The following is a 12,509-nucleotide window of genomic DNA, read 5'->3' on the forward strand; positions in this document are numbered from 1 at the left end:
CTCTTGGCTGTAGTTGCCCAGTGCTAGTATTGCAAGTTCAGGAGGGCCAGGCCTCCCATGCTTCTTCTCCTTTGTGATACTGTTTTGGGGATTCTTGGATTTTCACACCTGCAATATTGTGTGCAGTTTTGGTCTACTTATCTGAGAAAGGATGTTTTTGTATAGAAGCAGTGCAACAAAGGTTTACCAGACTGGATTCCTCGGATGGCAGGACTGACACATGGAGAGATCGAGTAGATTACGAATATATTTGCTGGAGTTTCGAGGAATGAGGGTGAATCTCATAGGAACCTATAAAATTCTAACAAGACTGGACAGGGTAGATGCAGGTAGGATGTTCCCGATAGCAGGGCTATCTAGAAACAGAGGTCACAGTCTGAAGATACGGGGTGGACTTCCATGACAGCAAAACTGGCGCTACACCTGGACCGATTCAGCGACCGTGGAGAGGCTAGCACCAGCGCCACGTGGAACACAATCAATTCCAATGAGAAACAGTGCGGGATTGGCCGGATGATGGACACTGGCGAGGCTGACAAACTGCAGCCACATATACACATTGCACTCCCCATGTACACCCACCCCAGCCAGCAAGATGGCACTGGTTGCGCTGGAGCTCACCCATCTTGCTGATGGATTGGCCGGGGCCAGAGTGTGCCTGGGGAGGGGGAGGTGCCATGGTGGGACACCTGTACGACCTGTAGCTCTAAGTTCAGAGTGCGCAGTCAGCGGTGTGCACAGCTGCATGGCTGCCTTGCAGGCCATGGCAATGGTGCTCCATGCCCGGCCACCCTGACCCCACAGCTCACCTCCTGGCTACCCCCCACTACTCCCCCATACCCCCCGGCCCTGACAGAAACATCCCCGGCCAGCGGCACGACTGTCAGCAAACTAAAGGTAAAGATAGATAGTTTTTTGAAGAATAAAGGGATTAAGGGTTATGGTGTTCGGGCCGGAAAGTGGAGCTGAGTCCACAAAAGATCAGCCATGATCTAATTGAATGGCGGAGCAGGCTCGAGGGGCCAGATGGCCTACTCCTGCTCCTAGTTCTTATGTTCTTATGTGATGTTGGGACACTTTCCGCACCCAGTCTCTCTCCCTCATCAGCCACGACGCCTGTTTCACGATTTTTAAAAGCACAAGTGAACCGCGCTGACGGGAATTCGCCCCACTGGAGGCGGAGAATCAACTAGGCCTTGGGGAGTACGGAGTCAGGCCCGCTAATGATATGCCAATGACATTTACTGTACGTACATTCTGGAATGCATTAACGTTGCTGTTGAGGCACTGGAGAATTGAGATTTGCCGTGAAACCAGTGCCCGGTACAATCTTGGCGTCAAATCTGAATCTCCACCCAATCAAGTTTCCCGGTTCTGGCGTCAGCTGATGGAGAATCCTGCCCTCTATGTTTTCAAGAAGGAGTTAGATATAGCTCTTGGGGCTTAAGGGATCAACGATATGTTGGGAAAGCAGGAACAGTTACTGAGTTAGATGATCAGCCATGGTCATAACGCAAGCTCGAAGGGCTAAATGGACACCTCCTGCTCCTATTGTCTATGTTTTTATATTCTAATTGGGGAGATGCAGATGCACCTCGAAAGCGTAGATCGGACTTTCTCTTCCCGCCAGTATAAAAATATCATTAGTCCAGCTACTGCTTTGGCTAAAGTGGCTACACTGCCTCTAAATCAAATTCAAGATGAGTTGATAATCTTTTTGGGCAGAAACAAAATATGCAGTACAAAAAATCTACTAATTGTGCAAACTCTTAAGATGTTTTGATGAACACATCATATAAATATCTATTTTTACATTATAGCTGAACCCAACAAGTAGGATGACCCCTGCTTGATCCCTGATGAATACTAAATGAACCAGTCTCACTTTGGATGGATGAGAGAGCTTTGAGGAGGAGTTGGAGGGGGTGAAATAGATGTTCCCAATCAGCAACCGTTCCAAAAACTAGGAAGAAAAATACAAAATCTACACAAATCGAATGCCCAGCACCCACAAGGGCATGTTAAAATTTTATTTTTTTTCAAATGAAAAGGTACACTTTATCTGTAAGATTATTTGGGAACTGATTTAACAATGTAATATCAACAATAAACATTTGTTGTTGAAAACCTCTTCCTTGATAATCTGAGCCTATTTTCTCCACCCAACTAAAATTGAATGAATTAGGTAAAATCCAGCTAAATTTCAACACAAGAGGCCATTCAGCCCATTATGTTTGTGTCAGTTTAACACCAAAGCTATGCACTCCGATCTCACGTCCCTGTTGTGTACCCTTTAATATTTTCCTTCAAATGCCTCCCTTTTAAATAACATAGTGGTTTAACTTCAATTGGCATTGCGTTCCAGTCTAACAATCCACAACGTTTCCTTCAACCTCCCTTTTTATATTTCTAATAGTAATGCCGAATTTATGTTCCTATTGTTGCTGATTCACCAACCGTTGAAAATAACATTGAAGTATTTACCCCCCTGAACCCGTTAAATAATTTTGAGCGCTTTTTTAATATCCCTAATTTCTCTAACTAAGTGAGTCGTCATTGCAATCTTTCCACGGTTCCATAATCCTTTTTATAATCAGGTGCCCAAAATGGCACATTCGAATTGTGATCCAACTAAGGTTTGTACAGATTCATCACCATATCCTTGGATTTGTATTCAGTGTGCCTGTTCACAGATGCCAGAATTTCTCACTCATTTTCATATCTGTTTTTTAGTGTTTCTAAATGTGCACCAATCTCGCATTTAGGACTTTGTTAACCTGCACTTGGCTTCTCTATTGAAGGTATATTTCCAATTATGTCCCTTTTCCCGAGCTCCACATTTATTGGTCATTAACTTAATTTTTCAAATGCTTCCTTAATCAGCTTCCTACATTACAACAGTGACCACATTTCTAAAGCACTGGCTGCAAAGTACTTTGGGATGCCCTAATGTTTTAAAAAGCACTATATGATCATTTCCAGCTTTTTCCGCTCAGGAATTCAGAATTATTTACATTTTGCCTTTGCAGCTTTTTCCACTCAGGAATTCAGAACTCTTTGCTAATGTCGGTGTGCCCATGGTCAACATTCGTGTGCATATGGAGGGGGTCCTAACACAATTCACTGAGGCATGCTTGTCAATCCACTTACTCTTACACTCTGCTTTCTGACCTGCATGTCTATGTATGCTGAAACTTTACCCTTACCATCACAGATTTCAAACTTTGTAACAAGGCTCTAATGTGGCACTCTATTAAAAATTCCTTGAAGTTAAAATGTACAACCCCTTCTGCATTCTCTTTGCCTATACGCTTGGCAATTCCCTGGAAGAATCTGATTAATCTATTTACACCTATGTCGCCCATTTCAGATTAGTCCATAGCGTCTGTTACAATCACCCACAGTTCTCTTCCCATTGCCAGGAGGACATTTGATCAACTGTCACCTGGCCTACCCCGGCCTCCCTCTCTGAATAGGTCCTTTGGCAAAATATCTTCTTCCAAAGAAGGTTTTAAAATTATTTTCAGTGCAAGTGCTATTTCATTGCCACCTCTCTGAGCCACCTGAACGATAGCCACTGGGGGATCCAACTCCTCTCGATATGAACAGGTAAAACAATGACTTGCATTCTTGTTGCAAAACTCAGTTTATGGTTACAGATCTATAAACAGATCTGAAAATGCTTCAGGCCAAGTGATATCAGCCTGTACTCATTTGGACTATTGTCATTTCTTTGCTTAATTAACATTTGACAATTCGGTGAACAAAATGGGCACCACAAAATCAGAAGTTTAGCACAAAATAAATACGTTCCTAGTGATTTAATACACACAAGTAACATCCTGGGAAAACTCTGTACCATTCTGAAAGCTTCTGTGTCAGCAGAAGGTAGCAGCTGAAGGTTTAAAACTGACAAAACATTATCGAACGTAACATACGCTCGGCTGCCTCAATAACTCAAAAAGTAAAAATACTGTTTGAATGTTTAATGAAAAAGCAATATTTCTAACTAATAATGTGCAGGTATAGGAAAAAGAAAAGGATTCATTCAACTACAAAGCAAAGGAAATGAAGTGCAGATATATGAAGTTATTTGTCAGAAAGTAGAATTTTCCTGAATGCCAATTTTCCTTTCTCAAGCTCAGATTCTTACTGTCAATTGTCTAGGGCGTCAATTTTTACCTGTCACCTTTTTGGAAATAGTCAAAATCAGATGATTAGTTTACTTCTTTTGTAACAGAAGATTATAAACCAGATTAGCAACCACTTCTGCTTGGATCTCTGCAGTTCGTAACCACATGATCCAAATTTAAATTTCATCAATGGAAAACAGAAAACGTGCATAATTTCTCCAAACACCATGAACCTGAATCAAAAATCAATAGCCAGAATGACAAAATAAGAGGCTCAACATGATGGCAGTTGATCAATGCATCATGAATATTGCGAACAACCTTTCTGCACTTGACTGTAATGCTGGTTCATGAAAATGGAATAGTTGTATACTAGTCAGTTAGCAAAAATTTTCAAACACAATGCAGCTCTTAATCTAGAACGACTGGAAATCCAGCTCATGTCACTAAAAATATTTTAAGATTTAACACTGAAAATTGTAGGTACAAAATTAGAGGGCTGCTAGTATTTGGCACTAGGATCCAAAGTGTAAAATATGTGAGATTACTTTAATTCTGTGCTCATCTGTTAAATACTTTTTATAATAATTCTTAAGAGTACTAGTACGGCACAGTTGTCACTATCAATTGCACTTTGTTTGATTAGTCCATGGTTTACAAGTGTTGGATCCAGCAGAAGGCATTGAAATTTCAGGGAAACAAAGAAGAAATAATTTGGCTACTCATGACAAATCTGGTCGCAAGCTCTCCAATATGATTTTACTAAATTATCTTGAGCAGATAAATGCCCTGCAGAGGGTACTGCAAAGAGGTGCGATCAATCAGGAAATTATATGGAAATACAAACTTTAGGTTAGGACTTACACTGGGCTTGTACAAGCAATTCCAGTGTCACAGTAAAGGTCTAACAATGGAACATACATCCCTGCATGTACAGGCATGCTATCTGTACCGATCCAAAACCAATGACTTCAAATGTTCCAGCCAGTAACTGTGTACAGTTTTCAACGATGAAAAAAAAAATGCATTTCACCCATTTGAAAGTGCTTCAATTTTGGATTGTACTGTAGTTGAGATACTGCCATTTGGCCTCACTGCTGTGCCAGTCATCAGCAGAGCTGTTGGGTCCACAACATTATCGGTCTCTTGAATTTTGAAGTACACCACGTAAAATATTGGGACAATAATCCCCACTAAAAGCATGATTACCACAGCATTCCACCACCGAATACCCCAGTCAGCTCCGTGGTGAACATCCTTTGGAGGCAAGGGGGCGGAGTTAAATCCATTGGGGGTTTGACAATAAACCACTTCTTCTAAGCGATCTTTACATTGATCTGTAGACTGAATGATTTTCTCAATATCCTTGTCAATTTCCTCAAAATATTCACTCAACTTGTTCTCGGCCGCTCCTTGGTCGGCTGCAGCATAGCCCTCTGAGGTTCCGCTATTTGCAGAAATAGCCCGTCGCCGTTTTGCCTCTTCATGTGCTTCGGTCAATAAACTGTGCTTTTTCACAGGAATTTTGATTGTTTTTAAGGCAAAGAAGTCTTGCTCTCTAATGAGGTGGTTGACTCTTTTGAGGTCTGCGACCTAATGCAAACAAACAAACATTTATTTTAATCCAGTGAAGTTTTTTCAGAAATAAGGTTTCAGATTTATTGAAGGTTTTTCGCACGGTAATTTTTTCAGCTTGGAAGCTTTGCTTAGATATCTGCAAAAGCCCTACAATGCAGAAAGAGGCCATTCGGCCCCATTGTGTCTGTACGAACCTCTGAAAGAGCACCCCACCCAGAAACCTCCCTGTGCCATCCAACCCGTACATCTTTGGACACTAAGGGGCAATTTTTGCATGGCCAGCCCACCTAACTTGCACATCTTTGGACTGTGGGAGGAAACCTCAGCACCTGGAGGAAATCCACGCAGAGATGGGGAGAATGTGCAAACTCCACACAGACAGTTACCCGAGGTCGGAATTGACCCTGGGTCTCTGGCACTGTGAAGCAGCAGTGCTAGCTACTGTGCCGCTCAATGTTAAAAGAAAATCCTATTTACTGTATGATTAAGCCTTTAACATAGGAGGATTTTATTTTGCTTTGGAACTTACTTTAATTCCTTTATAAAGTCTAACACTAAAGTTAACTAAAACAAGAATCAGCTGGCACAGGCAGAATATCCCACTGTACTGGAAGAGCGGATTTAAATAAGTAATTGTGTATTTTCACTGTTTGGTGGCATCTGAGCCTAGATTGCAGAGTTACAGATAAGCTAGTTTATGAGGGTGGAGGTTGGGAATCTGGCCAGGAAAGCAGCAGAAAGTCTAGGGAGATTTCAAGTACACAAAAAGTGTTTTGTTGAATATTTAGGTAGACAATAGAAAAGTTTGCAATTCCACCCATAAGATTCAGCAAGGATGTTTTGAAACTACAACTTTCAGCAGTCTTCATGTTTGACAGCCAGTGATGAGCCCACATTTTAATGATGGACTCTTTACAAAAAACATTGAAAGCTTGAAGCAATGTTTACCACGGATGGCACAGTGGTTAGCATTGCCGTCTCACAGCGCCAGGGACCCGGGTTCTTCCACCCTTGGGTGGTTGTGTAGAGTTTACACATTTTCCCCCGTGTCTACGTGGGTTTCCTCCGGGTGCTTCGGTTTCCTCCCACAGTCCAAAGATGTGCAGGTTAAATGGATTGGCCATGCTAGAAAATTGCCCATTAGTGTCCAAAAGGTTAGGTGGGGTTACTGAGATAGGATGGGGCGTAGGCGTAGATAGTGTGCTCTTTTAGAATGTCGGTGCAGACTTGATGGGCCGAATGGCCGTCTGCACTGTAGGAACTCTATGATTCCTGCTATCCTGGAAGGTACAATGTGGGCCTTCTTCTTGGGCAAATACCGCATGCGCGCAGCAGGAAACGTTGGCTGAAAAAGTAGTTGCGCACAAGTTGATCCTATCTGTAAACAAAATCTGTGCCCGATTTTAAAATTAAGAGTCCTGGATCCAATCCTCATTTTGGCAGAATCTACAAAGGTACACTACACAATATCTAGGTTTTGTTTAAAACACTAGATACCCAATCATTTTCCAAATGATCAGTTTAAAACAATGTGGCAGAATCTAAAAAGATCCCCCTCCATGCACACACATTATATATATATATCATACACATACATAAAAAGCTTTAGCCTCATTCTTTCTGACCTAATTGTGAGTCTTCAAAAAAATGACATTTTCAGTAAGCCACTATTTAACTCTTTATAATTACCATCTCAACAAGCATCAGCTCCCAGCCAGTGAATAAATGCAAATATCTGAATACAGAATGTCACCTTGGCAGCTATAAAATAAATTCTGACAGCGCTTCCTGATGACTCCACAAGTACATCAGCACACTTCTCACACTAACAGCAACAGGAGTGGTAAAGCGCACAGCAGGACCTCTCTTCCACGCTGAAGGCGGCTTGTATAGTACAAGCTGTGTCTGTGAGAAGATTATAAACTAAATATGTTTAAAAGCATCAATAGGAGGAAACAGCTTGCATTTATTTAGCACCTTACACTACCCGAGGATGTCCAAAGCATTTTGCAATCAATTAAGGACTTTGCAGTCACTGCTGTAACAAAGTCAATGAACACTTCCAGGGGAGACCTCTGAAACAGATAATATCCAAATTTAAAGTAACCTGAGAAGAACAACAGGAAAGAGGAATTTTGAGCTGGCTTTTCCTCAAAGTGGCAAACAGGACTTCTGTTTATCACTATGGGACCCTCAGAACACTGATCCATTTTCCTGCATCATGGTCTCTTGATGATTCCTGCTGCTAAGAGAGAGTCCGCCAGTTACATCAAGGAAAGTGCGGTGATGGAATGAAGGAGCTTAAAGGATCAGAAGGAATTGCAACATACACAGGTAAATAATGAAGGCCTGGCATTAGACGACAAAGGTTATTTGACCCAAGAATAAAACACTTTCATTGCGACTGTGACCTATAAAAAGGAGATTAACTTGGTTCCATGTAATCAGATTTAATAGTGTTGGTTGATTTACACTTACCGAACAGCCATATTGCAAAGCAAAAGTATTGAGGTTGTCACCGTCAACAACTTCTCGAATAAGAAACACTGTACTGTTGGATTTTTCCTCAGTAACACTGGACCAATGACACTCTCGACCTCTGGGCCGCAGTTCAATGCTGTCCTTATCTTCGTCGGACGACTCATCAGATATTGCTGCATCACTCCCAAATAGATAAATTTGACCATCTTGTGAAGCGTGAACGTCTACAGGTGCCTGGAAGGATGTTGTCTGCCCATCTTTCAGTCTCATCATACTACTGATAACTGGAAGAGAGAGAGAATAAAATTTTGGGTTTATTCAGGCAAGTAAATCTTGTAATCCTGAGGTGCAAGGGAGTTTCCATTCCCAGTTCTCTTCCCAAACTTAGGTGGCGCACTAAGGCAGACTGTTGTCTGTTTCCATGGCTAGTAATTCCTGGAACAGGTTGCCAGTCTGTCACCAGGGGTTCATAGCTTGAGGGGTGCCACTCCACATCAAGCGGAGCTGTCCAGGAGTCAGCCCTGTTCTTAATGCCAGCCATTGGCAGGCTGATACTCAACCTGTTTGGCAGCATTATCAACACATCTTCCTTGGCCATCAAGTCCTGGGGGGTGGGACTCAAACCCAAAGTTTCTGGCTCAGAGGCAGGGACACTACCCAGTGTATCACAAGAGCTAGGGAGTTTAGTTTTGTGTAATGAGGTGAACATAGGTAGTTGCCTTTGACTACAATACTGTCCATATTGCAGAACTGAACAGAAGCAAAGACATTTATCTTTTAAACTAAAGTGGACATCAGAATTCAAGAATCAATGAGTTATAATGAGCTGGCAAAGCTTTTTCAAATTTAATTCAATGCAGTACAGTACAGGCAAAACAAAGACCTATGGCAATCACCATAGGGATATTCAAAGATGCTTTCGTCCCTTTACAAACTTTGTTTATTGATTTATTGGTTCCAGAGCTGAGGGGTTTGTCCTATAAAAAGGGAATGAACAATTTAGGTCTATACTCTCTTGCGTTTAGAAGAATGAGAGGAGGTCTAATTGAGGTATACAAGATGATAAAGAGTAGACGTCGAGCGGGTGTTTCCTCTTGTGGGGCAATCTAGAACGAGAGATCATAGTTTTAGGAAAAGGGGTGGCAGATTTAAAACAGAGAAGAGGAGAAATTATTTCTCTCAAAGGGTGCTGAATTTGTGGAATTCACTACCTCAGAATGTGGTGGATGCATGCACGGGTAAATTTGGGGAGGAGATAGACAGGTTTTTAACTTAATAATGGGTTGGAGGGTTCTGAAGAACGGGAGGAAAGTGGAGTTGAGATTAGATCAGCCACGATTGTACCGAATTACGAACAGACTCGAGGGGCTGAACGCCTCCTCCTGCTCCTAGCTCTTTTTGTGTTCATATTGGGTATTTTTTGTGCCAAGTTTATTCCAATAATAGCATGCTAAATTGTCAAATCCGATTCTGTTGTACCATCTTCAAGTCTCAGCCAGGCTGGTGATCTCCTAGTGGAGTTTTTGCATATATGTGATGCATACATGTTTATTGTGAATTACTGTGCTAAACAAACTACAATTAAGCTTCTGAAGCAATTGAACTATTTGGGACGGGTTGAAAGCTTTTGTCAATTAAAATGTATATCTTTGCAAAACAAGGATGTGGATTGTGGTTATCCTAGCTTGGATAAGGACATTGTTGACAGGAAAATGAATGTTTAAGCTTCGATCTGAAGATGTGTTTACGACTTGCATGGAAAGTCCAAGCTGATGTGGTAAACCATGGAAAAATATCGGAGGACATTGGGGAGAAGTGAAGTGGAGTGCAGGGAAATGGCCGGCTGCACTCAAGTGTGCAATTAACTTTTGAAAATGATGGACTGAACTGGAATAAAATAACCTATGAATAACTAAAATAGCCATGATGTGGAGATGCCGGTGTTGGACTGGGGTGAGCACAGTAAGAAGTCTTACAACAACAGGTTAAATTACCTGCAAATGCTCGCATTCAAAGTATCGTCTTGTATCTTTGACTTTGTCTATATATATGTTTCTGGAACCCACCTCTTTATTCACCTGAGGAAGGAGCAGTGCTCCGAAAGCTAGTGATTTGAAACAAACCTGGTGGACTTTAATCTGATCTTGTAAGATTTCTTACTGTAACTAAAATAGGGAAAACTACAAAAACAGAGGAGGGTGGGTGAAGGTGAAGAGTGATCTTCAAAATTTCAATATTGAAACATTAGTAGTGATCTTGCCAGAATTTATATTGTAGTTGAACTATACATTAATAAAAGTTAAAATATATATAAAAATCTCAAAAGTGTATAAGTAACTAATTTCCAAGTAATGAGAATTAATCATAGCAAGTGCCTCGTTCTTGGGTCCAAACTGAAATCGGAACTATTCAGTTTGACTCTCTCTGACTAACTAGTTAGGCTAATCAATGTCTTTTTAATACAGGATAAGAGAAATAATTCACGTTTTGAAGTCTAAACGTAAATAGAGTTATTAGCAGTGGAAAGTCAATGGAGTAATATAACATTACTGCAGTAATAAGGTGCTACTTACAAACATTTTTTGTTTTATCAACAATGTAGATTACGCACTTTTATTGCCACAGTGAAGTGTATAAAGACTGATATAGACAGGAGAACATTTGTCACTAACACCACGATCCCAATACATGTGTTAGAGCAATTTATCCTCAAATATTTTTGCATATATTCTGCTGAACAGCCAATATTCTATAACTGTGAAGCGACACCACCTGTACCAGCATAGTTACTCTTTACAGGCATTTTACTCTCCGGTTTACTGGTTAATTTATGTCACCCTCTTGGATTCTACCTATGACTTGGTTCTACAATTGGAGAAGCAAAATCACCTGCAAATATATGCAAATATATGCATCAATTAAAAGCAAGTGAAAGGATAGCAATAAATACCAATGTGATCAGATGTCAAAATTCCGACTTTATATTGTGCAAAGATAATGAGGTTAAAACAAAAGATGAACCCTGTAGTTATATAGACAAATGCTCACACCATAGTGCCGCTACTTAAAAAAAATAATAGTGTCATGGAATCTCTAACATCTATTTTAAACACTGGATCTGATGTCTTTAGTTAAATGTCTCATTCAAAGGAAGGGATAAGCATTGGTATGGACTATGCTATTGCAAAATTAGGTTTTAAATCATGCATCCAGCTATGTACGGAGTATAATTTATGACTATTATTATACAATGACTTAACTAGTTTCTTCTAAAATGCAAATATAGAAATCTACACAGCCTATTAGAAAGCTCCGGCCAGCAAATAATGTGTAGCTTTTCCTTGTTTTTACATCCCCGGGTGTCTTTAAATGAAGTTATTGTCTATTCATAGTTTTTAAATGCTTATTTTGCAACAAAGAACATTATACACATTGTATAATGGGCAGTACAATCCACAAGGAATAGCAAAGCTGCATTTAGGATTTGGAAATGGATGTTATATACAGCAATAACTAACATTTCTACTTGTGGGATAACGTTTCTATCAGTTTATATAATTTATTTAGGAAAGTACTACTTTCTTAGGGTAGTCCACCAGCCTTGGTTCTAGTCGCAACGCAAGAGCTTTTTACCAAATGGGAAGCGTTTACATAACTAACTTATTCAGACTGCAATAACAGCAACTTGCATTTCTATAGCACCTTTAACACAGATAAATGTCCAAGGTATTTCATAGAGGCATGGGGAAAAAAGCAGCAAACCAAAGGTTTTTCACAGCTTGATTAAAGAGGTGGGTTTTGAAGAGGATCAGGTGTCTCTGCTAACAATAGGTGGATAGAAGGCTGTATTTAACTGGATATCTTGTTGGAGGGAGGGGGTGAAGTATTATGGAAGGGGATGATGTCTTAACAAGTTACAGTTTTAGAGAAGAGCGAGGCCATGGAGCAATTTAAGCACAATAAGAATTTTGAATCTGAGGCACTAGGCAATAAATAGCCAACATAAGTCAGCGTGAATGGGAATGTCAGACCAATGGAACTTGGCTAAAGGGGGATGGACCCCGTGAGTTTGGAACTTGCCGCTGAATAGCATAATGGGATAATACGGAATTCTTTATACAGTGGTGTATATATGAAATCAGCTAATTGCTCAAGTTTGTTTGGTGTAGACTTTCAGAAATGTTGAAATTCGCAGGACCCAACCCCCTTTAGCCTATGACCAAGATTATTTAATGCTAAGTTTTGCATAAAATGTAATGGATATCTTTCAGAGAAAGTTGGGGTTGAGGGTGTTGATGAAAGAGACCACTTTGTTAA

General features: G+C 40.6%; 1 protein-coding gene across 1 annotated transcript in view; it reads right to left on the reverse strand.

Annotated features, from left to right (window-relative positions):
- Nucleotides 1-1,995: 1,995 nt before the first annotated feature.
- Nucleotides 1,996-12,509, reverse strand: part of lysmd4 (LysM, putative peptidoglycan-binding, domain containing 4) — a 33,772-nt gene continuing 23,258 nt past the window's right edge. The window contains exons 2-3 of the mRNA XM_038813377.1: nucleotides 8,190-8,476; nucleotides 1,996-5,726 (exon numbers count right to left, since the gene is read on the reverse strand). Of these exons, the coding sequence (XP_038669305.1) occupies nucleotides 5,163-5,726; nucleotides 8,190-8,465 (840 nt within the window). The 5' untranslated portion in view covers nucleotides 8,466-8,476 and the 3' untranslated portion in view covers nucleotides 1,996-5,162. The remainder of the gene's footprint in view (nucleotides 5,727-8,189; nucleotides 8,477-12,509) is intronic.

This window comes from Scyliorhinus canicula, chromosome 12, assembly GCF_902713615.1.
Source record: "Scyliorhinus canicula chromosome 12, sScyCan1.1, whole genome shotgun sequence".
Lineage (NCBI taxonomy): Eukaryota > Metazoa > Chordata > Chondrichthyes > Carcharhiniformes > Scyliorhinidae > Scyliorhinus > Scyliorhinus canicula.